This window comes from Muscardinus avellanarius (genome assembly GCF_963383645.1).
Source record: "Muscardinus avellanarius genome assembly, chromosome: 10".
NCBI classification, from domain to species: domain Eukaryota; kingdom Metazoa; phylum Chordata; class Mammalia; order Rodentia; family Gliridae; genus Muscardinus; species Muscardinus avellanarius.
The window spans coordinates 27,619,799-27,646,843 of NC_137796.1; the positions used below are offsets into that span (position 1 = coordinate 27,619,799).

The 27,045-nt window shown below is 46.4% G+C and overlaps 1 protein-coding gene across 1 annotated transcript; it reads right to left on the reverse strand.

The window, feature by feature from the left end:
- Positions 1 to 411: 411 nt before the first annotated feature.
- CFAP263 (cilia and flagella associated protein 263) lies at positions 412 to 25,460 on the reverse strand (the record flags this gene model as incomplete). Its single annotated transcript, XM_080704152.1, has 9 exons — positions 412 to 498; positions 1,445 to 1,600; positions 5,658 to 5,765; positions 10,478 to 10,633; positions 13,906 to 13,986; positions 16,119 to 16,274; positions 19,618 to 19,779; positions 23,149 to 23,275; positions 25,360 to 25,460. 9 exons carry the CDS (start codon positions 25,458 to 25,460, stop codon positions 412 to 414), a joined length of 1,134 nt encoding a protein of 377 aa, XP_080560278.1.
- Positions 25,461 to 27,045: the final 1,585 nt, after the last annotated feature.

Consider the following 27,045-nt stretch of genomic DNA (forward strand, 5'->3'; position numbering starts at 1 on the left):
CAACCAGCCGGAGAGAAAGCTCAGGATGCCGAGTGCCAGGCGCTCACCGGGCCGTTCTGGGGTCTGTATTTGATAGTTGCGCAGCTGGGCTGCCTCGGAGAGGCCCGCAGCCCGTGCTGGGCCCTCTTCCTCTTCTCTCCCACCCCACATGGTGGAGGGTCCTTTTATTTGTGCAGTGAACTAAATGTGGGCTGACAAGTGTCAAACCGTGAGAGTGCCCTGTGGTTTTTTCTGTGTCAGTGGTTCCAGGGGCCAGGCTGAGAGGATGCCCGGGAGGTGAGAGTCAGCCAGGCTGGAGAGTCGGGGACACCAGCCAGCACAGAGGACAGAGAGAGGACCCTGTGACTAGAGGCGAGCTGAGCACTTTAATAGATCACTTCCCGGTCTGCGAGCTGTGGCCTGCCCCCGGGGCTACTTCCCAGGGGAACTGATGGCCTGCAGATCTTCACTGGAGGTTTTCATCTTATTCCAAGTCTTTCGGTAGCCTTTTAAGGACATCTGCAAAATGGCAAAAAGGAGAATTACTTGGGGGAAAAACTGAGTGCCTCTGTCTAATGTACCCCTCCTCCAGCCCCGGGGCCAGGGACGGGCAGACCACCCTGCAGAGGGCAGTGGCCCGCCCCACCTACTGCCACTGAGAGGGGCCACCAAGAGGCAGCGCCCACCCAAAGGTGGTTCTTGAGAAAGAGCCGAGAAGTTGTAGATTCTGGGCTGCGTCTCGGTTCCGGATCTGGAGGGATCTCCTTACTCTGGGCCACCAAGTGACCCCCAGGAAAGGGTGGGGGTCTGCAACATGGGAAGTGGAGCCAGGGCCTAGATATGAGGTACTTTTCTCCCAGACTCCCCAGTGGCCCGACTGGGGCTCTAAGCCACTCAAAGGACGGCGCTTAGGTGACCTAGGCTTGCACATGGCGGGGGCATCTTGGTCTCCTGTTTTCTGACACCAGTGCGCCAGGGAGTTTTTTTGTACACGTAGGGCCACATTCAAAAGCTGCAGGATTATCTAAACACACAAAGACCCACGATAACTCTGTAAATGCAGGAACTTGGGTTCTGAGGGATATTAAAAATCCATTATTATCTCATTTAAAAAGAACCTGGCTTCTCCATGTATAAAGTAACAACCACAAAATTACCCATGGTGTGGAGGGGTTTGGATGCTTCTAGAATTCATTAAGAAAACAAACAAAAACGTGCTAACACTACAGAGTGTCTCCCTGATACCTGCAAACACATCGTCCCTGATAGTGGCAAAGGAGCTTAAAAAAGAAATCATTCTGCCTTTTGGTTTAACAGTTGAAGCAACTGCTGAGATTTCTCACAGATGAAATCTGTCCGAGCATCCGAGCATCCGTATGCTTAGCTTGAAAAACAAAACCCTAAACTAAACGTCAAGGGCGGGGAGGACCTGACGGCCCCGGGCGGGCAGAGCGGCAGGGCTCACCTCTGCGATCTCCACTTTCCTCTCCCACATCTTGATGCTCTTCTCCAGTTCCCCATTCGAGATCTTCTCCTGCAGGTACGTCATCACCTGCGGCGCCCGGAACTCGGCCAGCTGCTTCCGCAGCTTCCTGTTCAAAGCCTCCGCCTTGGCCCGGTCCTGGTTTGGGAAGGACCAGTTACCCTTGGGAAGCCCGGTGGCTCCGGCTTCCAGGACTCTGGCATTTCTCCTCACAGTCTCTCAGGAGTTCTTTGGGTTTTTTTGTTTTGTTTTGTTTTGTTTTCTCTCTTTGGTACCGAGATTGAAACCAGAGGCATCCTACCTCTGAGCTACACCCTGAGCCCTATTTTATTTATTTGTTTATTTATTTATTTTGAAACTGGGTCTTGCTAAGTTGCTGAGCCTGGCCTCAAACCTGCCATCCTCCTGTTTCAGCCTCCTAAGTTCTGGGATTTCAGATGTATACTACTATATGCAGCATCTCTTGAAGTAGTTCTAAGAATAATGGTTATATTTCAAAGGGTGGGACAATCAAGAGATTCTGATTTTTGTTTTATTTATTTTACAGATTGTGATTTTTTTCTTTTCCTTTCTTTTTAAAAATTAATTGATTAATTTTTCTTTTTGGTGGTACTGGGGATTGAACCCAGGGACGTTCTACATCTGGGCTAATTTTTATTCTTAATTTTGAAACAAGGTCTCACTAAGTTGCCGATGGTCTCACTAAGTAGCTGAAGCTGGCTGCGAACCTGCGATCCTCCTGTCTTAGTCTCCCAAGTACTGGGATTATAAGTGTGTATCACCACACCCGGCTTTGCTTCTTCCTTCCTTCCTTCCTTCCTTCCTTCCTTCCTTCCTTCCTTCCTTCCTTCCTTCCTTCCTTTCTTTTTTTTGAAATTGGGTTTGGCTCAGTTGCTGAGGCTGGTCTTGAACCTGCAATTCTCCTGTCTCAGCCTCTTGTGATGTTTTAATCTAGTTCAGAGACACCAATCTTTTTTCCCCCCTTCCTTTAACCCCTTTCTTTTATCTCCTTTACTGAGAAATATGCTTTATTTTGGTTCTTAATAGGTGTGTGAAAAAAATGATTTTAAATATACTTTGAAAGCCGGGCGTGGTGGTGCACACTTGTAATCCCAGCATTCCGGGAGGCAAAGACAGGAGGATCATGGTTCAAGGCCATCCTCAGCTACTTAGTGAGGCTCTTTACAACTCAGTGAGGCCCTGTTTCAAAACAATAAAAAAAAAAAAATAGGGCTGGGGGTGTAGCTCAGAGGTAGAATGCCCCTGGTTCCATCCCCAGTACTGCAAAAATAAATAAATGAATAAGTAAACTTTGAAAGCCAGCACACGTGGCGCACACTTGTAATACCAGTACTTGGGAGGCTGAGACAGGAGGATCCAGGTTCACGGCCAGTCTCAGCTACTCAGTGAGGCCCTGTTTCAAAAATAATAAAAAATAGGGCTGGGGGTGTAGCTTGGAGGTAGAATGTCCCTGGGTTCCATCCCCAGCGCCACACACAAAAATATCTTCCTTCTGCCATTTTAGCTATTTTAAGCATACAGGTCAATGTTATCATTTTGTGCAGTCATCACCACCAACCATCTCTGAACTTTCTTATCCTCCCTAACTGAAGCTCTGTACTCTTTAAACACGAACAACCTGTGTCCTCCTCCCCGGGCTCCCAGTTACCACCAATATTTCTGTCTCTGAATTTGACTATTGCCGGTGCCTTCTCTAAGTGTGTTTGTGCTTCTGTGACTGGCTTATTCCACTTAATACCGCCCAGATTCATTGATGGTGTAGCCTTGTGTCAGAATATCTGTTTTAAGGCTGAGTAATTTTCCATTGTGTGTACATACCATACTTTGTTTATGCTTTCACCCATCCATGGACACCTGGGTCATTTCTCCCTCTTAGCTATTGTGAATAATCTGGGTGTATACATGGGTGTACAAAAATCTGCTCGAGTCTCTGCTTTCAATTCTTTTGGGTATCTACCCCAAAATAGAATTACTAGAACCTGTGGTGATTCAATTTTTAAGAAATTTAATGTTTTTAATTTTCAAGTTATTGCACAGTAAAGTTGAATGGTCCTTTTCCCTTAATTGAGTGAACTTGTTTGAAAATTAGCATTGTCAGTTTAGTTTTTATTTTGCCAATTGTTCCATGAGGGTGATAGATTTTAATTCAAATAGTATAAAATTATACAATAACAAACTCCTATCACATCCCTGTTTCCCTATCAAAGGTTTCTTCCCAAAAGCATATACTATATTTAGATTTATGATCCTTATAGAGATATGTACATATGGTTCCCTTTTTTTTTTTTTTTTTTTTTTTTGGTGGTACTGGGGTTCCTGGAAGCCCTTCTACCTTCGGGCTACACTTCCAGACCTATTTTTACATTTTTTTATTTGGAAACAGGGTCTCCTAAGCCAGCGCGCGCGGCTGGCTTCGAACCTGCGCGATCCTCCTGTCTCTGCCTCCCAAGCGCGGGGATTACAAGCGTGCGCCACCATGCCCGGCTCATATGGTTCCCTTTTATGACCTAAAAAGTAACATATTCACTTTCATTCATCTAGCTTTTCCCCCATTCAATAAATCCTGAATGTATCAACACATAAGGGATTTACATGTGTGTGTGTGTGTGTGTGTGTGTGTGTGTGTGTGTGTGTGTGTGTGTCGGGGTGTGTGTGTGTCTGTGTGTGTGTGTATGCATGTGGTGTGGTGTGTTATTGGGGATTAAACCCAGAGGTATTCATTCTACGTCTGAGCTACACCCCTAGAGGTATTGTATTTTTATTTTGAAACAGTCTTGCTGAGTTGCTGAAGCTGGCTTCAAGCCTGTGATGGTGCTGTCTCAGCCTCCCGAGGACAGGAATTACAGGTATGGCCCACCACACCTGCTGATTACACTTCTAAAGCAATATTTCTGCCTATTTCCCCACTCCTGCACCCCTCTCTTACCAACTCTTTGATCTTTGTCAAACTAAGCGAGAAAAAACAATATCCCATTATAACCTTATTTCATACTCCTCATGAGTGAGGTAAAGCAATTTTTATGTTTGAGATTATTTTTAGATTTTCTGTAAGTTGTTTAAAATGTCTACCCATTTTTTCTATTGGTTTTTTTCTTATTGATTTGTAAAAGTATTTAAGAAAATGAGCTCATGATATTAGATATATTTTTCCAGTTACTTATCTTTTAATTTTGCTTATGATGGTTTTGCCTATACACATTTTTTAATTTTTACATAACTAGTGGTATTTGGTTTAATGTAAAAGGGGTTTTATATTTTGAAAGGCCTCCCCATTCCATGACTGTAATAAAGAATTTCCAGTCTAGGATTGGTAGTGGTTCATACTTGTAATCCCAGTACCTCAGAGGCTGAGGCAGGAGGATTGCAGGTTCATAGACAGCCTCAGCAACTTAGCAAGGTCCTCCGCAACTTAGTGAGACTCTGCTTCCAAAAGAAAAATTTAAAAAAAATAGGGCTGGGGTGTAGCTCAGAGGTAGAATGCCCCTGGGTTCAATCCCCAGTACCAAAAAAATTTCCCATATTTATTGTAGAACATTAATGGTTTTATCATTTAAATTTCTGATATACCAGAGTTACTTCAGTGTAAGATATAGTTTCAACTTTATTTTTTCTTAAATGGCTGCTCAGTGACAGCTGATCATTTATTCAAATATCTGGCTGTTTCTTGCCACCTTTATCATAAGCTAATATTAATACCAAAATCTTATCAGATATTTGGTCACATATGCATCATGTATTATCTGTATCGGGCTCATTATAAGACCTAATATGTTTTTCTTTGATCTTTTAGTCTACTTATGAGCTTGTTTAAAATAATACAACTCCATAACACATTTCAGTACATGATAGGGCCACAGCTATTTATTCACTTACTAACTTGTTTGTTTATTGATTTATGGTACTGGGGATTGAACCCAGGAGCATTCTATCTCTGAGAAACCCCCAGCTCTATTTTATTTTTTATTTTGAAACAGGGTCTCTAAATTACTGCACCCTGGCCTAGAACCTGTCATCCTCTTTCTCAGCCTCCCAAGTAGCACTTTTGATGTTGATGGTTTAGGCTTCTTTAGATAAACAGTCAAGCATCTTGGATTTGGGTACACATCAAGACCTTGACTCAAGCCCCTGTAGAACAAAGGAGATGTCAGAAATAGCACGTTTTACCCTCTCCTACCTCCTCTACGTGTATGGTCTCTTTTTCAATTTTTTCAAGTAGCTCATTTCTCAGCAAGATCTCCTTGTTCAAACTGATGCACATTTGTATTGCTTGGTGGAGCTTGCTCTGAAATACAACACAGCAAGTCTTGAGCTGAGAGGACCTCTCAAAACCGCGGGAAGGGTGGGCAGGAGAACAGGACCATCCAGGAGCTCGGGCTTGTCCTTCTCACAGGCGCCCAGATTATCAGAATCCTGGCATCTGAGAACTGGCAGGGGAGAGACAGACTCAGGCTCTTGTCCTCAGATGGAACTGCAGAATGGCCGGGCACACCCAAATACTGCCCCATTGCGTACTGAGGGGAACTCTGGGCAGGTCCCAGACCTCTCTACACTTGGTCTGGTCACCTTGCATAGCGTTGTGGTGAAGCTTACAGAAGACATCCTGGTAGAAAACACAGTGCCTAGCTCATATGAAACAGACAAAAAGCTGCTGCCATGTCTATCTCTTGAGAATGGAGAGGGAGGAGCACTCTACAGGAGGCTGGTGCTACAGCCCTCCCCGCTCACAGGTAGGGGAATTAACCCTTAGGGAGGTGAAGCAGTTTGTCCAAGATCACAGACATAAGCAAGCCAGGATTTGAACCCAGAAAGTGTGACTCCACAGCCCGTGGGCTCCACCATGCACCCACTGCCCAATGGGGCTGGTCCTGCACTATCAGGGTCCTGCAGAAGCTGCCTCACGGGTTCCCATTTCACTGTTGCTCCCTGCCAGCTTCCCAGGATCTTGCTTCTCAGCTTGGTCTCCTTTGGATGTGGGCCAGAGGAGTTGGGCTCCTCCCTGCTTGACTGAGGAATGGGCCAAGGGAAGGGGCCAGTGATCTCAAGGAGCTGCTCAACAAGCCCAGACAACCCGCCCACCCTGCACCAGAGACTGGGCATAGAAGGCACCCAGGCAATGGCTCACAGCCCAGATGGAGGCTCAGATGCCGTTAAATAAATGCAAGAAGAGATGTAAAACTGCAGCTGTGCCAAGCTGTAAGAATGCCAGGACGGTGGTCAAGAGAAGGTTGTCTTGTGGAAAGAGAGCTGAGGGGTTGTGTCAAGTGCAGCTTGGCTCCATGAAGAGGAAAGAGAGGAACATCCAAGCCAAGGAAAGAGCTGGGGGAGAGGATGAGAGAGCCACAGTACCACAGTGTGAGCGGCCAAGACATGGGGAGACGGTTCCAGGCCAGTCTCAGCAAATTAGTGAGGTCCTGTATCAAAATAAGAAATAAGCCGGGCGTGGTGGCGCACACTTGTAATCCCCACGCTTGGGAGGCAGAGACAGGAGGATGCGCGGGTTCGGAGCCAGCCTCGCTGGCTTAAAAAAACCCTGTTTCCAAATTAAAAAAAAAAAAAAGTATAAAAATAGGTTTGGGAGCGTAGCCCGGAGGTAGAAGGGCTTCCAGGAACCCCAGTACCACCAAAATAAATAAATAAATAAATAAATAAATAAATAAATAAATAAAATAAAAAGGGCTGGGGGTGTAGCTCAGAGGTAGAATGCCTCTGGGTTCAATTCCTAGTACAAAAAAAAAAAAAAAGAGGTAAAGGGAGAAATGTGCTGAGCTGTTGCTCCGGAGAGTCAGAACTTAGACAAAGCAAAGAGCCACCTGCCTGGGGGACACTGGCCACTCAGGTGGGGAGGAAAGGAGAGCGGGAAGACACTTGGCCCATCAACTTAGAGAGGCGGGGTGGGGGATGGAGCTGCGAGGGCCGCGGGGAGGCCAGGCGAGCTCTGCTGGGCAGGGTGGTGTGGTGAGAGCCACGCGGGTGATGCTCGGTGGCAATGCCAGTCACCCGAGGGGGCTATTGCTGAAAAGGCACAGGTGACCTTCCGTATCAGTGTGGCAAGTTACCACCAACTCTGTGGCTTAAAGCAGCAGCCATTCATGATCTCAGTTTTTAAAGGTCAGAAGTCTGGCTGGATTCTCTGCCAAGGGTCCCACCAGACTTAAGTCAAGGTGGTGGCCGGGCCTGTGGTCATCATCCGGAGCTCAGGGTCCTCTTCCAAACTCACTCGCTGCTGGAGGAATGCATTTCCTGGATTGTAGCACTGAGGCCCCCATTTTCTTTATGGCTGTCAGCAGAGGGCCTCTCCCAGTTCTTCGAGGCCATGTTAAGGTCCCTTCCGTGTGGCTTCTTCTGTCCCCTGAGCCACAGATCTGACTTCCTGTTCCTGGAGCGCTCCGCTCCCCATGGGCTCATGTGATTGGGTCAGGATGACCTGGTGAACTCCCCATCCTAGCGCCAACTGTCTGCCAACTGTGATGTGGTCCTGTAAGGACCGAAGCTGCTGCCTTCTCAGTCTTGGCTGGGGTTACCCAGGCGTGTGCATGGGAGGGACTGGGGAGCATCTTAGCGTTCTACCTTCTACAGGGCACCCGATCACCACACTGGTCAGTCGAGAGTGACTCACCGCAGCTGTGATCACGGGCTCATGCTCTACCTGGCGACACTGGGCAGCCTTGAGGACACGGTCAGAGGGAAAGGCACCACTCTGACTCAGGCTCAAAGTCACAAAGAGAAGCGATGATATCTGCCTAGTGTTAAGTGCCGTAGGTACCCTTAGTACTCAGCCCTGTGGCCAGCATATCATAGGAATCGGTATTTTTGCTTATACAGGAGAGTTACTCTCCTCTAGAAGCACGTTTTTGTTTTGTTTTGTTTTTTTGTTTTCTTTTGCGGCACTGGGGAAGGAACCCAGGGGCATTCTACCTCCAAGCTACACCCTCAGCTCTAGTTTTTAGTCTTTTCATTTTTGAAATAGGGTCTCATTTGAGTTGCGGAGGGCCTCACTAAGGAGCTGAGGCTTCTGTGAACCATGATCCTCCAGTCTCCGCCTCCTGAATGCTGGGATTACAAGTGTGTGCCACCACGCCCGGCCTTTCTAAGCATGTTTTCACAAGGCCTCACACTTGGATTTCTAAGAGTGGCCCCTTCTGTCACCCTCCCACCCCCACCAAACATGCACCTCAACTACTGCCAGCTGCTCAGGTGACAGTACTGTCTGAGCACCTACGGTGGCCGGGCTCTGTCCTCCATGCTACGGACACAGTGCAGACCAGACGGAACTCCATTCCACAAAACTTGCCTCTGACGGGTGAAGCATCTCCCCAGAAGTGCCGCTGCCAATGCCAGGTGAGGTCCAACTCCACAACTGACAGTTGTTAGGAGAGCTGAGCTGGGCCCCCGAGGCGGCTCGTCCCTCAACCCCTCGCTTGGGTCCACCTTTGGACTCCCCCAAGCTCGGCCATCTGCTAACCATGGCGTGGAACAGGCCTATAGCACAATGGCTTCTGGGATTAGGACCAGAATGGCTCCTGCTCAGCTGCTCTGGGATTACAAATAACCTACATCCTACAGAGCCCAAGCCCTGCCAACCAGTAGTTTCATTTTATAAACTAGTAGCTCAACATCCCAAACCCCACAAGACCAGACAGGCCCTATGCTGCTGAACTGATCCACAGGATGATACCCAGGCCCCTGAGATCTAGTCACACACACCCAATCCCCGTCAGGCAGCGAGGGCCTGGGAGTCACGAGGACGGGCTTCCTCCAAAATAAGCCGTCAGATACCAAGCACTGACAAGATGAGCTCAACGTGCATGATCTGTTGGACGTTTAAGACACATGGACTTCATAATGTTAGCACAATACTACCTGCATGCTCTATGCCAGGGGAAGGCCGTGGGACACACCCGGACTAGGAGTCCTTGCTGTCACTAACTTGTGGCTTGAATCTATCAAATGTATTTCTAAGCCTTATATTGAACAAACATAAGCCTGGTCTAAGCATATCCAAATTCATATTTTTAAACCCTATTATGTGGGCTCAACAAAGCCCACCTGTGAGCTGTTGCTATCTGAGCGCTAGGTCAGGCATCCGCAAACTTTTTCTGTAAAAGACCAGATAGAAAATATTCTAGGCTTTGCAATCTGAGAGGCAAAATTGTGGATATCAGGTTGTTACCTGTATTAACAAGAGAAAAAAATCTCAAATTCCTATAAATGCTTTATTGATGAAATTAGAATTACAATTATTGAGCGTAATATATTGGGATACAAGTCTACTAAGGAGACGAATAGAATTTCCGGGAGAGAAATAACTTTTGCTTAAGCAGTCTTCAAAGTTAACGTTCTCTATCATATCATAGTCAGTTGCAAATGTTCTTCTATAAAACTCCTGCCTCACGGCCCAGTGGATGGACACACGGGCCCAGTTTGCTGGTCACTGCTTAGGTGGTGGCTAGAAGGTGACCAGATGGCCTGGTCTGCTGGGGACAGGCCCTAGTCATGCCCGTAGTCGCTGCTTAATTATTAATAGTGCCTCTTTTTCTCCCCAAAGCATTGCATTTGGTTGATAAATAATTTAGTAGTTTTCTGATTTACAGCCAACGTTGTTTTTCTTTGCAGACTTTTCAGCAGGGAAGTGCTTAATATATGCCTAAATTAAACAGGGCCCCCGAATGGGGTTAACCCTCAGAACATCATGCATAAAAATCACCAGGGAAATTTTAAAAAGAAAAGAAAACAAGATGCATGGTCCTCACACCCCGGGTCAATTAGTCAGGGTGGGGCTAGGACATGGTATGTGAGCTCCCTGGTGGGGGGTTCTCAGGAGCGGCCAGGGTTGGGGGAAGCACTTGAGGACTTTTAGGAGACAAGGCTTTGAGAAGTCAGGCAGAGGGAGGGAGTCAGGAGCCAGGAGCGCCAAGCGCTGGGTGAAACCGCAGTGTGCCTGGGGCCCTCCTTGTGGCGGGCAGGGCAGGGGGGCGCCCGGGCACGGGGCCTTACTTTGTATGTGTTGAGGATCTGCAGGGTGTTTCCAGATGCCAGCTTCAGCTGGATCAGTTCTTGGTTCCTTGCTTCAATTGTCTCTAAAAACTGAGCGTTCTCGATCTTCAGCTGCTGAAAATCCACATCGTGGAGGGCCTCGCCCACCTCTTCCTTCTACAGCTCAGAAGGAAGAAAAGATAGTACGATTGTGACATCCCCGGGTAGGCTCACACCTTGCAGCTTGGTGAGACTTTGCAGCTCTGTCCCCATTTAGTCACTCAACAAACATGTACTGGACATCTGCTTGGTGCCTGGCATGGTTTTGGGCTCTGGGGATAGAGATATGAGTAGATTGGAGGGCCAGATGCTCCTCCCTGGCCTCGAGGCGGGCATGTGAGGATTTACAGACCATAGGTATCCACTCAACAGCATGGTGCGGGGAGATGGACAGGGAGCACACAGAAGCCTGCGGCCAGGCCAGGGGAGGCTCACCAGAGGGGATCCTGCCCAAATAAGAAAAAGTAGTAACTTGGCTACTTAAAAGTGATTGATTTTTAAGCCTAGAGTCCCCCCCCCCGCAACCCCTAAAAGCAGCTTCTAAATTCCTCTCCTTTGATCCTATGACATGTCTGTGGGGCAGGTGCATCGCTGTGCTGGGTTCTTCTTGTCTCTCTCCTCGAACAACGTGATTTCCTTAAGCCCAAGTATGACCCATTATCCTCCCGCTCCAAAGCCCCCAACCTGGTAGCCATGCCCAGGGGTGATCCCTCTATCCACTGAGCTTCTGGAAGTTTCACTCAGATCCTTGCTACTGTACAGTGGTACACCTCCTTACCTCCTCTCCCGACGCCACTCCCTCCTGGCCTGGGAGCTCGAGAGGGGCAGGACCCACCTCTGCATCATCTCTGCAGCGGTGGCACGTAGGCTAAAGGTCATCCTTCTATGCCCCACTTCAAGCTGAAAGCCCCTGTTCAAAATGCCTGCAGCTTCGTGAACCGTGAGGACCAGAACTCACACTTTGCAGCAGCTCCCCCCAGACAATGTCCCTGCTTCCCCTGAACACCCATCTCCTTCTCTGACACCTGCAGCCGGGCCGCTCTGCCCTCGACGCCCTCCCGCTCCAGTTCTTCATCTTCTCCCTGCAACCTGAGCACTCCGAGACTGTAGCTGTGACCTCCTTGGGCCCGTCAGTCCCAGGGCCTCCCACAGGGCTTCTCCTCCCTCGCCATCATCACTGTTCTTCTAGAACTCGGGTTGGCTGGGTCTTTTGAAAATGCAGCTCACAGTGAAACAGGAAATTCCAGGTAGGGGAGCAGAGTGGAGCAAGGTGCGCACTGTGTGGGCCTCCAGTCAAACTGACCCACCAGGCACTCCAGGCCCAGGCTGGCCTGAACTCGTTTTGATATTTTGGGGGCCAAAGTGGACGATCTCACTTTTGTCCTTCGCCATATTGTCACGGATGTTCCAGTTTATTGAGGTTTTTCTGGATCCTGAGTCAATAAGGTAATAGTTCCCTGACATGTTAACTCTTCTAATTGTGTGTGTGTGGGGGGGGATACTGGGGCTTGAACCCAGGGATATTCTACCTCCAAGCTGTACACCCAGTTCTCCCCCTTTTTTCTGTACTAGAGATGGAACCAAGGGGCACTGTACCTTTGAGCTACACCCCAGCAGCCCTATTTTTTTTTTTTTTTTTGGTGGTACTGGGGTTCCTGGAAGCCCTTCTACCGTCAGGCAACACTCCAAGACCTATTTTATACTTTTTATTTGGAAACAGGGTCTCTTAAAGCCAGCACGGCTGGCTTTGAACCTGCGTGATCCTCCTGTCTCCGCCTCCCAAGCGTGGGGATTACAAGCATGGGCCACCACGCCCGGCGTGGGTTTTTTTTTTTTTTTAACAGGGTCTCACTGAGTTGCGAAGGACTTCACTAAGTAGCTGAGGTTGTCCGTGAACCACAATCCTCCAGTCTCGGCCTCTCGAATGTTGGGATTACAAGTGTGTGCCACCACGCCTGGCTCCTTTTTATATTTAACTTTGAACAGGGGCGTGCTAAGTTGCTAGGGTCAAGCTCTCTAAGTTGCTGATGCTGGCCTTGAACCTGTGATCCTCCTGCCTCAGTCTCCCAAGCACTTGGTTACAGGCATGCACGACTATGCGGGACTTAACTCTCCTAATTTTGTGTCACTGTCCACACGGCCACTTTAGGTGCACAGACAATCAGGGCCCATATTTAAGTTGTGATATAAGCATTGAACAAGGAAAGGATGGAGCCGCGCGTTGTGCTCCAGAAGCCCCAAGCCATGTCCGCCCTTCTGCCATCCAGGGTTCAACAAAGCAACGTGTAACTGCCCCCCAGTCACATTCCCAAAGGGTCAACACGATGACAGGAGGGTGATTTAAGCTCAAGCCAACTCTGGCTAACGAAACCTCCTGACGTGCTCGTATAATAACCGTGTTAGCTTCCTATGGCCGCAGGAGCAAATGACCACAAGCCTGCGGCTTAAAATTATACAAACTTAGCTGGGCGTGGTGGCGCACGCTTGTAATCCCAGCATTTGGGAGGCTGAGACAGGAGGACTGCAGTTCGAGGACAGCCTCAGCTACTACTTAGTGAGGCCCTTTTAACTCAGTGAGTGAGACCTTGTTTCAAAAAAAGGACTAAAAAATAAGGCGTGGGGGTGTAACTCAGAGGTAGAATGTCCTTGGGTCCCCAGAACTGCAAAAAAAAAAAAAATATATATATATATATATATATATATATATGCACAAACTTATTCTTCAGCTACTTAGTGAGGCCCTTTGCAACTCAGTGAGACCCTGTTTCAAATTAAAGAATAAAAAAAAAAAGAGGGCTGGGGTATAGCTCAGAAGTAGAATGCCTCTGAGTACACACACACACACACACACACACACATACACACACACACACACTTATTATCTTACAGTTCTGGAGGTCCGAAGTCTGAGTGGTTTGGGGGCTACAATCAGAATGCTGGCAGAGCTGCTTTCCTTTTGGAAGCTCGGGATGGGGGATCTGTTTCCCTACCATTTCCAGGCGCTAGCGGCTGCCTGCGCTCCCTGGCTCATGGCCCCTTCATCTATCATAAAGCTGGCTGCTCTGATCTTGGCCTCAGTTACTGGATCTTCTCATCTGCCTGCCTCCTGCTAAGGAAGACTGCATTGTGCCCAGCCAGGGAAACCAACATCAGCTTCCCATCTCGAGATCCTTGAGTTAACCGTTTACCGTGTAAGGTCATAGACTTATAAATCCCAGAGACATCTTGATTGGGGGGGGGGGCTCTACTCTTCAGCCTATGAAAGAAAGGAAGGAAGGACCAGATAACGGAGGGCAGAGACATCTTAATGGGGGGGGGGGCTCTACTCTTCAGCCTATGAAAGAAAGGAAGGAAGGACCAGATAACGGAGGGCGGAGGGAGCCACATACCTGCCTCAGTTGTGAAAGCAGTTTTTTCCTCTGAACTTTGAGAGAAACATTTTTCAGACGTAATTTGTCCCTGACACTATCCTAAAAGGAAAAAAAAAAAAAAGCACATCTTAATTTCTTTTCTTTCTTTTCCCCTGTTGATTTGTAGAGTAGAGCTGGGCTATAAGCCAAACCTCAAGCCCTCACATTCAGGCCCTTTGACTTCTGCCCAGGCTGGTGTTATAGTGGCATTTTACTCACGACAACCATGCAGAGGAAACTGGGTCTGCCCCATGCAGATTTTATATTGCTGCTTCTCTGCTTCTCTCCTCCTCCTCCTCCTCCTCCTCCTCCTCCTCCTCCTCCTCCTCCTCCTCCTCCTCCTCTCTCCTCTCCCCTCTCCCCTCTCCCCTCTCCCCTCTCCCCTCTCCCCTCTCTCCTCTTCTCTCTCTCTCTCTCTCTCTCTCTCTCTCTCTCTCTCTCTTTTTCTTCAGTACTGGGGATTGAACCCAGGGGTATTCTACCTTTGAGCTACACCCCCAGACCTATTGTTTATTCTTTATTTTGAAACAGAGTCTAAGTTGCAGAGGGCCTCACTAAGTACCTGAGGATGGCCTCAAACCTGCGATCCTTTTGTCTCAGCCTCCCAAGTACTGGGATTAAAAGTGTGAGCCAGCCTGGCGTGGTGGCACAAGCTTGTAATCCCAGCATTCGGGAGGCTGAGACGGGAGGATCGCAGTTTGCGGACAGCCTCAGCTACTTAGTGAGGCCCTCTGCAACTTAGTGAGACCTTGTTTCAAAATAAAAAGAATAAAAAATAGGGCAGGCATTGTGGCTTGGAGGTCAAATGCCCCTGGGTTCCATCCCCAAACCCACAAAAAAAAAAAAAAAAAAAAAGTGTGAGCCAGCCAGAAGTGGTGGCACACACTTGTAAACCCCACACTTGGGAGATGGAGACAGGAGGATCGCGCAGGTTCGAAGCCAGCCTCGCTGACTTAAGAGACCCTGTTTCAAATATATATATAATAGGTCTGGGAGTATAGCTCGGAGGTAGAAGGGTTTCCAGGAACCCCGGTACCACACACACAAAAAAGTGTGTCATCACACCTGGCTACATTTCTTCATTTCTTCTAAATTCAAACTTATTTGGATGTAGCACTACTGTAGGAGACTATCTTAAGATTATTTTCTCTTTTAATTTTATGGTAGCTTACAGAATTTTTATTATTCATAGCATGTTAGGTTTAGTAAGCTTTAATTGTCCCCAGGATCCAAATATTGACATGCTATAAAATCTCTGGAAATAAAGTTATACGCCCCAGTTCTCCTTCCTTCCCCTTTCCCATGCCTGTCTGGGACTCATCTCTTTATAAAAAGGAAACTCTAAGAACTTGAGATTTATCTGTGCTTCTCTGTGCAGTACCAGCCTAGTCCGGCCTCACACCTTTTTCAAGAAAATACATTATAGCCAGCTGTGGTGGAACACGCCTACAATCCCAGTACTTGGAAGGATGAAACAGGAGGATCTCAGGTTCAGCAAGTAGCGAGACTCTGCAACCTAGTGAGACTCTATTTCAAAATATTGTTTAAAAAGGTGGGGGAGCTTGGACTATAGCTCAGAGGTAGAATGCCCCTGGGTTTGATCTCCAGTGACACACACACGCACACACACACGCGCGCACGCACACACACACACACACACACACACACACACACACGATCTTGAAACAAATAACAATGACAAAAGAAGAAGTCGATTGAGATTCTGTTGACATTTACCCTGTCTGGTTAATTTTAGCCTTGATAAACATTCCTTTCAAAACATACACGTAGAGCTGAGTGTGGTGGCGCACACTTGTAATTCCAGTACTTGAGAGGCTAAGGTGAGAAGATTGCAAGTTTGCAGCCAGCCTCAGTGACCTCGTGAGGGCTCTCCACAACTTAGTGAGACTGTTTTAAAATGAACATAAAAATAGGGCTGGGGGTGTAGCTCGGAGCTAGAATGCCCCTGAGTTCAACCCGTCTCACACACACACACACACACACACACACACACACACACACACGTAGAAACACATACATACACACACTTTCAGGGATGCAGAAACCCTGTGCATGTGGACAGCACACACACAGGCGGAACCACGCGGAGCGCGGCTGCCCCTCATGTCTGATGTCCGTCGGTGGCGCTGAGCCGATTCTCACGTTCTCAGCCCTCACCGCCGCCCGCTCACCCGCTTGCGGTTCATGTCCTCGATGTACTTCATCACCCTCTGAGTGGCCAAAATGCTCCCTTTCTTCTTGGATATTGTTCTTAGAATGTCCTTCTCAAACTCGTGTACTGATCTCTGGACCTCAGCCCATCGAATTTCGGCTTCCTCAATGATTGCCTGGGGGAGTGAGCACAAGAGAGAAGAGAGATCCCGAAGACCCCCGAGGACGCACCCTTCACGGATATGCAAGTTCCCAGGCCTCCTTGTGTCCAGATGCATGATATTTCTTCTTAGTTTTTAGCCAAGTGTGGTGGCACACGCCGGTAATCCCAGTCTCTGGGAGGCTGAGGCAGGAGGATCACAGGTTCAAGGCCAGTCTTAGCAACTTAGCGAGGACTTCAGCAACTTAGGGAGGCCCTGTTACAAAATAAAAAATAAAAGAGGGCTGGGGGTGTAGCTGAGAGGTAAAATACCACTGGATTCCATCCCCAGTACCATACCAAGATAAAGAAAAAGAAAGAAAAGAAAAACTATCCTTAAAGTACAAACCGGACTATATGAATATTATTATTATTTAAAGCATTTTCAGGAAAGTTGTTGTATCCATAAAAGGGAGGAAAAGACAAAAATAAGATCTCAAGTATCTCTATAAATATATATTTCCGTATCTCAAATATACATGTTCATTAAAAGTTATGTTACATAAGCTGGTCATGGTGGCACATGCCCATAATCCTAGTACTGAAGGAGACTAGGATAGGAGGATCACGGATTCAAGGAAAGCCTCAGCAATTTAGTGAGAAACTCAGCGACTTAATGAGATCGTGATTCAAAATAAAAGAGGGTGGGCTGGGATGTAACTTGGAGGAAGACTGCCCCTGGGTTTAATCCCCTTTACCAAAAATAAAAAAGTCATATTATATAAAAAAATATCTGGAAGGATATATGGCAAAACACAAACCACAGTTAAATCTAGAGAGATGAATTGGTGGGGAGACAAAGCCCTCTTACCATATATATACTTCTGTAACTTTATAAAAAGATGTTATAGCCGGGCGTGGTGGCGCACGCTTGTAATCCCCGCGCTTGGGAGGCTGAGACAGGAGGATCGCGCAGGTTCGAAGCCAACCTCAGCTACTTGGTGAGGCTCTCGGCAACTTAGTGAGACCCTGTTTCCAAATAAAATATAAAATAGGTCTGGGAGTGTAGCCTGGAGGTAGAAGGGCTTCCAGGAACCTCAGTAACAAAGATAAACTCCGCCGGGCTCTCACGGTCTCATTGCTTTATTCCATCTGATGTCCTAACATGGCCACGGAGGCACCCTCCTCTCTAAATCAACCCAGCCTGCTCCGTGTCATGAATTGGCCGTATCTGCACCCACCCCCACGTCCTTGCTCATATCATTCACCTCCCTAGGGGGCCCTTCCTTTCCTATTCCTGAAAAAAACATCCCCCTTCTTCAAGGTCACGCCAAGTCTCACGTCAAGCCCCACCTCCTTGACAAAGTCCTCTTTGGCCAGGTAGCTCACTCACGCCCATCTCTCTCTGCAGCTGACGTTTCACCTTGCAATAAATGTGTTGAAGACAACACTTCCCACCACATCCTAAGCTCCTTTTACTTGCTAGATGCCTGCTGGAGAGGGAAAGAGAGAGATGAGGAGAAGTCAAAAGGGAGGGCAAGAGGGCAGGGTTTTACGTACAGAGTTTCTGGCAATGGGCGACACAGTCCACTGACAAGCCCCTCTGAGGCAATAATTCTGTGTCTACCATTTAGCAGAAAAAGAGAAACAAAAACTCAGAAATAGAACAGAAGTCTCTGTGTTTCCTACAATATGGCTCTCAAATGCAAGCCAACAACTTCTTCCTACCAGCAAGTGAATTACAGGGATCCTTCCTCTGGAGGAAAACTGACTGTTAAACTCATAGGGAGATGTTTTAATGGCTTCCAACTGGGTAAAGAACATGATCATGCATGCCGTGTAAGAAGAATGACTTCAAGACTTTTTAATCTGATTCACTGACTCAAACCCCTAAAGAATTAATGTAAATGTTTAAACATGGTAATTGTGTAGGGTTTTTTTTTTTTTGTGTGTGTGTGTACTGGGGTTGGAACCCAGGGGCATTCTACCTCCAAGCTATGCCCCAGCCCTATTTCTTCTTCTCCTCCTCCTCCTCCTCCTCTTCCTCCTCCTCCTCATCCTCCTCCTCCTCCTCCTCCCCTCCTCCTCCTCCTCCTCCTCCTCCTCCTCCTCCTCCTTCTTTTTTGGTGGTACTGGGGTTCCTGGAAACCTTTCTACCTCCGGGCTACACTCCCAGACCTATTTTATACTTTTTTATTTGGAAACAGAGTCTCTTAAGCCAGCAAGGCTGGCTTTTAATCTGTGCTATCCTCCCGTCTCTGCCTCCCAAGCGCGGGGATTACAAGCGTGTGCCACCATGCCCGGCTTCTTTTTTTGAAACAGGGTCTCACTGAGTTGCAAGGGGCCTCACTAAATCACTAAGTAGCTGAGGCTGTCCGCGAACCCAGATCCTCCTGTCTCAGCCTTCCAAGTCCTGAGATTACAAGTGTGCACCACCGCGCCCATCTGTTTTTGGTTTTTAAGAATTATATCTAGCGTGGCATGGTGGTGCACACTTGTAATCCAAGTACCATGGAGTCTGAGACAAGAGAATGGCAGGTTTGAGAACAACCGCAGCAAGTAGTGAGACTCTCATCAACCTAGCAAGACCCTGTTTCAAAATAAAAATATAATAGCCGGGCGTGGTGGCGCACGCTTGTAATCCCCGCGCTTAGGTGGCACAGACAGGGGGACCACGCAGGTTTGAAGCCAGCCGCGCTGGCTTAAGAGATCCTGTTTCCAAATAAAAAAGTATAAAATAGGTCTGGGAGTGTAGCCCGGAGGTAGAAGGGTTTCCAGGAACCCCAGTAACACTAATAAATAAATAGATAGATAAATAAATAAATAAATAAATAAATAAATAAATAAATATAAAATAAAAATAAGATAGAGCTGAGAGTGTAGCTCAGAGGTAAAATGCTCCTGGGTTCAATCTTCAGCAACACATACACATACATGTGCGCGCGCGCGCGCACACACACACACACACACACACACACACACACCCATATCCTAGAGACATCTGCTAAGATATTTGGAAGTGATTATGTCTAGGGTTTTTCTTTATAATAGTCCAGTGGGGTGAGGGAAAAGTTGGTTGGGACAACAATAGAACAAGAGTGGCTATATGCTGATTATTACATCTGGATGTTGAGCGTGTGTGTGTGTGTGTGTGTGTGTGTGTGTGTGTGTGTTACATTTTTGAAATTTTCTATTTAAAAAGTTTAAAATGTGGTAAGTTCAGCAAGCAGTAAGTTCGCTTCCGGCAGGACCTCAATTTGTCTTACGCTGTTGTGTTTCTTCCAAAGCACCGAAAATGACATGAACGTAACATAGGTAGTTCTCGAGGAGGCAGGAGTGGGGGCCCAGGTAGCATAACACACACCGAGGGAAAGGGGTACCTCGTGATACTGCAGGTCCCGCTCGGCATTGGCCCTCGTGTGCCTTAGTTCATCCTTGCTGTCTTCCAGCTCCTTCTGCACAAGCTCCAGTTTTTGGTCAACGGTGAGGCCTATTGTACGGTCCATACCTTGGCGGCCTCTGGATTTACGCCTGCTTCGAAACTGCAACCCAACACAGCCAGCATCAAAGAGGTGGGCATCCAAATGACCCCTCAAGCCTGCTAGAAATGGCCCTGAACACGCTCTTCCCTTCTTCCTGGATGCCCTGAGCTGAGAGGTTTTTCTCCACTATGCCCTGCGGCCATGTTTCAGCCTTGGAGCCAGCCCACTGTGGATGGAACTCCTGAGACCGAGGGGAAAATTGAACAAGGTTTGTGTTCACCAATATTTAAGGGTCACTCCCAGCACAAACAGATGGTTCTTTGAGAGATTCAGACAAGGAAGGGGAGAAAACGTCTTTGGACAAGATGACGTTTAAGTGTCATGAAGCTGGGTGTGGTGGTGCACACTTGTAATCCCAGTACTTGGGAAGTTGAGACAGGAGGACCGCAGGTTCTCGGCCAGCCTCAGCTACTTAGTGAGGCCCTCTGCAACTTAGTGAGACCCTGTCTCAAAAGTAAAGAATAAAATATTGGGCTGAGATGTAGCTCAGAGGGATGTAGACTGCCCCTGTGTTGTTCCATCCCCAGCACCACCAATAAATAAATAAATAAATAAATAAATAAATAAATAAATAAAAAGTAAAAAAGTAGTAATGGGCATATCTTTGAAGCTTAGCATAATATATAGACCTTGTTTCAAAATAAAGAATAAAGTAGGGTTGGGGTTGGAGCTCAAAGGTCAAATGCCCCTGGATTCAATCCCTAGTACCACACACACAAAAACTATTTTTTGAAACAGAGTCTTGCTAAGTTGCTGAGGCTGGCTTTGAACCTGCAACCCTCCAGTCAAGTACTCCTCTTGCCTCCCAAGTACTGGGATTACAGGTGTGTGCCACCACACCTGGTTTAGCATGACATTTGAATGTGATTTCTTGAGATCATACCTTGCAGAACATGAGTGGTTAATAAATAAAATATATGAGGTGGTTGTTTAAAAATGTGTAGAAAAAATGACAGCATATTACTTAGGAAACAGTTCAAGAAGAATAAAGGCATATTTAAATACTTCCATCTATATTATTTTTTCTTTTTAATTTTTTTTTTTTTTTTTTTTTTTTTTTTGCGGGTCTGAGGATGGAACCCAGGGGCATTCAAACTCTGAGCTACACCCCCTGCCCAATTTTTTTTATTTTGAAACCGGGTCTCACTGAGTTGCGGAGGGCCTCACTAAGTAGCTGAGGCTGTCTGCAGACCGCGATCCTCCGGTCTCAGCCTCCCAAATGCTGGGATTACAAGCATGCGCCACCACGCCCGGCTCCTTTTTAAAAAATTTTTATTGGTGCATTGTAGTCACACATCTTTGTGTGTGTGTGTGTGTGTGTGTGTGTGTGTTTTATACTTTATTTGAAAACAGGGTCTCACTAAGTTGCAGAGACTCACTGAGTAGCTGAGGCTGGCTTAAAACCCTTGTGATCCTCCTGTCTCGGCCTCCCAAGCACTGGGATTACAGGCATGCGCCACCACGCCTGACTCATAGTCACTCATCTTAATGGAGAACAAGATGGTAGAGGAATACATGCACCCACTCATATTATATCATATTATTTATTTGTTTATTTTACTGGATATGGAACCCAGGGGCATTCTACCTTCTATGTACACCCCCAGCCCTATTTTATTCTCTATTTTGAAAGAGTCTAAGTTGCAGAGGGCCTCACAAATGACTGAGGCTGGCCACAAACCTATGATACTCCTGTCTTAGCCTCCTACATACTAGGATTGCAAGCATGTACCACCATGCCCAGCTTGATTTTGATTTTAAAGGTATACTATATCTATTTAATTTACTATAAACTTACATTATACATTTAAAACTACATTATATATATTATGCATATATATATTTATTATAAACAAGTACAATACATATGTTGGTGTTAGCCTCTGAAACTATGAATTTGAACATTATCTGACTTTTCCTTTTGTGGAAAAAATAAAGGAAATTACATCTGTCCTTCTGTCTGTGGGTAATAAAAAAATAAAAGAGAGGTAAGAGTCAGTGGCAAAATAAATCAGTATTTTTTAAAAAAGAAATTATCTTTGGCTGGGTGCATACTTGTAATCCCAGCATTCGGGAGGCTGAGACAGGAGGATCACAGTTCACGGCCAGCCTCAGCTACTTAGTGAGGCCCTCCGCAACTCAGTGAAACCCTGTTTCAAAATAAAGAATAAAAAATAGGGCAGGGGGTATAGCTCAGAGGTAAAATGCCCCTGGGTTCCATCCCCAGTACTGAAATAAAAATCCTGAATGAGAGCCAGGAGGACACACTTGTGCTGACAGGATGCTGGGTAGTAGGTCAGAGCTGATGTTTATTTCTCAGGTCATCCTAAAGCCCATGTTGACAATGAGCTAAAAATTAATAAAGAAAAACTTCTTGAGGATGGAAAGACTGCGACCAACATGATGTGGACCAGTAGTCTAGTTGTCGGGGCCCACTCGGCTAGACCGGGATGGGGCGGTGGCTCAAGATGGCGCCTAAGCATGCTGCCAAGTCACGAGGCTCACGAGGCTGGCGGTGCCCTGAGCCTGTGCAGTGAGCCCTATCAGGCGCCCTACGGATGATCAGTGACGCAGCGCCTCGTGCTACCACCAGCCCACCTATGAGAGGGTTAGAAATGTGCATGCCCTAGCTGTGGGAAGCTTGGGGTTGGTGGAGTGATGAGGGAGGGGTTATGAGACATATATATTTGCCTGCTGTGCGCATTGAGGGGAAGCATTAAAGAGGAAGCATCATCAGCAGACTCGGCGTTTGTGTGTTCTTTCCTGGGGCTCTGCAGGTCGGAGCCTTAGGGACGCGACACTAGTGAAGGGCAGGGGAACCCCGGGACTCAAGGTTTCCTGAGCTGAACACAAAAGGGAAATTGCATTGGGGGCATATGTTCAACAAAACAGACAAACAAGAATCTTGGATTTCCTGGATCTCTATGGGAAAGATCACAAGTGGGGCATCCAGAAAGATGTGGGCCTCAAAGTAGGTCTGTTTGACTCTAAAAGATAGATCTACACAAGTAGGTCCTTTGAGACCAAGTGTGTCCTCCCTGGCTCTCATTTAGGATACTTTGTTTGTTTGTGGTTTTTGGCAGCACTGAGGATCGAATCCAGGGGCATTTTACCTCTGAGCTCCAGGGACCCTTTACTCCCTCCTGTAGCTGGCCAGGACTTTAAAATGGTTTAATCCCTCAATTTAAGCAAATTCTTTCATGTGAACTAAGATATTCTGGGAGAGTCAATCCACTACCCGTTGAACCTGATTCCCTTCATAGTCGCTTGAAGTAGAAACCCAGACATGTCAAAGGCAGATACGCAGATAACCATTTGCATTTCAGGGGTCAAATAGGATAGAATCAACTTTACATTTCCTTTGTGTACCTGCCCAAATTCTGCTACTGACGCTTTAACTTCTGAAGCACGAAAGCTTCGATGATCCTTAGACTCCAGCTTAGAGTAATACTTCTCAAACATCTCTGTTTCTGTTTTGAGAGCAGAGTTTCCATAGCTGTAAGACAGAGGGTACTTAACTAGGTTCTAATAGGAATTTAAGCCCCAAATAACCAGTACTTAATGTTTACTAGCCACCTGTGACCTTCTGTAGGGCACGTGTCCTCTTGGAATCTTTGTTTATTTATTTATTTATTTATTTATTTATTTATTTATTTATTTATTTATTTATTTTGTGGTACTGGGTATGGAACCCAGGGGCTTTTCTACCTCCAGGCTATACTCCCAGACCTATTTTATACTTTATTTGGAAACAGGGTCTCACTAAGTTGCTGAGGCTGGCTTCAAGCCTGTGCCATCCTCCTGTCTCAGCCTCCCAAGTGCTGGGATTACAAGCATGCGCCATCACACCCGGCAGTTTTTTTCATTTATTAAGTGAGAACGACAGCGCCTACCTTTTAAGGTCACAAGGATGCAAAGACTTAGGACAGTGAAGCCCTAAAGACTTGGCCACATAGTACATGCAATTTAAGGTTTTAATTAGCTTGTTTGTTTTTGGTTTTTCTACAGCAGCTTTCTAACTCCGAGTTACATCTCCAACCTTATTTTACTTTTAATTTTCAAACAGGATCTCGCTAAGGTAGCGCATACTGGCCTCCAACCTGTGGCCCTCCTGCCTCCGCTTCCCATGTACTGGGAATATCAGTGTGTGCCACCACACCCAACTTATTAAGTATTTTATAGCTTTATTATTATGTTTAGTGAGCATCACAATTCAGAGCACCGGTATTACACTGTAAATTGTGGTCACTGGTTTCTTCAAGTATCATCTACTTGTGAAATCACTTCTGAATTACTAACTTCTTGAGGCTTCGTCTACCCACTGTCTCCAGATGTTTCCTTTGGTTTATGTTTCTCAGTTCTTTTACTTCCCGTACCCAACAGATGAAAGAATCTGCTGGAAATTTATCATAAATCATAGAAAACTTTGAACAATGGTTGTGTAAACAACTAGAGATGACAAATCTAGTTTATCCTTGTATATGCCAAAATTATAACATTTTAACTTCTCATATATATAACTTACATGTTTTAAATATGTGTGTGCATAATACATACATATGTGGTTGTATATATACATAAATATAATATATATAATTATAACTCATATATGTATATATATGTGTGTGTGAGAGAGAGAACGGCTTTGATGTTTTTATATGTGATTGACCTAATTCCTATTTGGCTGGATTTTAAGATTAATAGAGAAGTCTGAATGGAAAACACAAAATATCAAAGAGTCTTGTGTTTTCACAATATATCATGTTGCCAGGGTAGTCCGTGGAATCACCCTGAGTCTGGATCCCAGCAGAGCAATCACCACCTGTGTAAACCTCAGGAAGTGACTTACCCTTTGTGTGCCTCCCAGGACTGATGTATCATTTTAGAAAGTCATATATGCAAACCACAGGCACACTTTTGGGTTGCACTAAAAAAGGATTGCTATTAGTAACAATACCTCAATTCTTGCCTAAATTATTTACAGACAGATGTCACATAGGGTTGGCTGCCAGTCAGGATATTCTGGGTGCAACCTCTAAGTTGTACAGGATTCTTTAGTTCCATCGTGGCATCTTGATGTACGATTGACTTACTATAGCAGGTGTAAAACAGGCAGCTAAAAACACAGAACATTGGGCCAGTCATGACCCAGTCTTTAGGGTCTCTCTTCCAGGTTCAAGCCCACTGCTGCCTCACAGTAAAATCAATTCATTTGCTTCCTTTCTCTCCTGCTTCCATATTAATTTTATCCTAGAAACTTAGCATTGGAAAGGGCTTTGGAGGTCACATGGTGCAGAACAGGGGAGCTGCTGTGCACACAACCTGACACCAGGCAAACCCAGGCTAACGCTCTAGCATCACCATTTACCTAATTCTCTGGGCTTTCCACCACCCGCCCCGTCCCCCTGGCCCCTCCACCCTGTCCTCTCCATCAAAGGCTAGTTCGCTCAGTGGCAGTGGTAACCCCCACTTTAGGGGCACTCAGTATCCTCGGCGTTCAATATGGGCTGGACGGTCCGGATGCTGGAGCTAAGGTCCGAGGCGGCTACAGCAGAGGGCCCACGGTGAGCCGGCCAGTACCTCAGCTCTTCCACCAGCCCGCACAGCTGGATAACGGGCAGCTCGCTTTCTTCTCCCGCCTGGGAATCGGTGTGGACGCTTTCGGAGTCTTCGTCAGTCATTTTTCTGTCCAAGCAGTCCTTGCCAATGCCCAGGAGCGCCGGGTGCTAGCAGCCACGCGTCACTCAGACTGCTACCCAGCTGCGCGTTGCCCCGACGACCGGACGCTGGAGGAAGGGGCGTGTCTTCCGATGGCCCCGCCCATCACGCCCCAGCCTATCACCGCGCAAACCCGACTGCTCGTCTCGCCCAGAGACCAAGCGCATTCCCTTTTGCTTGTAAAAACAGCAACTCAATTTTAAGTTGGTAGTTAATAGTAGCAGTTAAGGTTTGTGCAGCACTTCCTATGTACTTGGCACTGTGTTAAAATAAAGTTTTTAAAAATTCTTGCGATAACCTGGTAATAGCCTATTCGCTCTCCAAACCAGACTACCTGAGGCCCAGCAAGTTAAAACAATTTGTTGTCTTCTTTTTCCTGTCTCACAGTGAGGCCCCTATTCTCTTCACCACCTGTACATCATACATGCTAACTGTAGGTTCTCTCAGATAACAGCATCTTGCCGGGGGGGGAGGCATATCTGATTATAAAATGGGTATAATTTCAAGAGATACACCTAAATATATACAATGTCCTCAATGTCCGTAGTATCCTGGGCAAATCCACAGAAAAGACCATTCTTCGCAAGGGTTAAGGATTTTCATCTTGAATACCAAGTTGGCCTTTGGGCAGGAGATCCTCCCTCTGTCTAGGAATTTTCTTGAGTTTTTTTTTTTTTAGTTTTTTTTTTTTTTTTTTTTTTTTTTACTTCTTATTTTTCTTATTTGCCACTTCAGAATAGTTTTTGAGGAAGACAGTTCCTTCTACTTGCTCACAGAAGCTGAGTGCTTCTCTACTATCTCAGTGCTGGTTTCTGTCTCTGTCTCTATTTTTTTTTTTTTTTTTCAGTACTGGGGGTTGAACCCAGGGGCATTCTACCTCCGAGCTACACCCCACCCCTATTTTTTATTCTTTATTTTGAAACAGAGTCTCGCTGAGTTGCAAAGGGCCTCACTAAGTCGCTGAGGCTGTCGGCAAACCGTGATCTTCCTGTCTCAGCCTCCCGAATGCTGGGATTACAAGCGTGCGTCACCATGCCTGGCTCTGTCTCTATTCTTTACTAACATCAAATGTAAAAGTCCAACTTTTTTTTTATTTAGGAAGCCTTCAGTGACTGATCTAGGGACTTCTACGCAAGTACTGACACAGCACCCCTTAGCTTTCCTATATTGACTATTCATATGCATATTTATTTGGATGCATGTTACTTTATAAATATGTTACAGTTCTTTTATGCATAGAATCTGTCTCCTCCTGTAGTTGTGCGCTCTGTGAGCAGGATCCATGTCATCCCTCACCATTCCTTCACAGGTGCCTAGCGCTGCTTATTATGTGATTATTGACAGACACACTTAAAAACTTGAGATTTATTTTAGAGGAAACAAAAGGCCTTAGAGTCATCTCTTTCTCATCCATCTTGGTCTCTTCCCATCCACTCACTCACCCTGGTTCTGTGTTGCTCCTGTCCCCTGCCTTTCCCTGGTCCACGGCCTGCATCCTGTGCGGCACGCAGTAAGGCTGCCGGCTACTGAGCAATCAGAGGAGTGGAT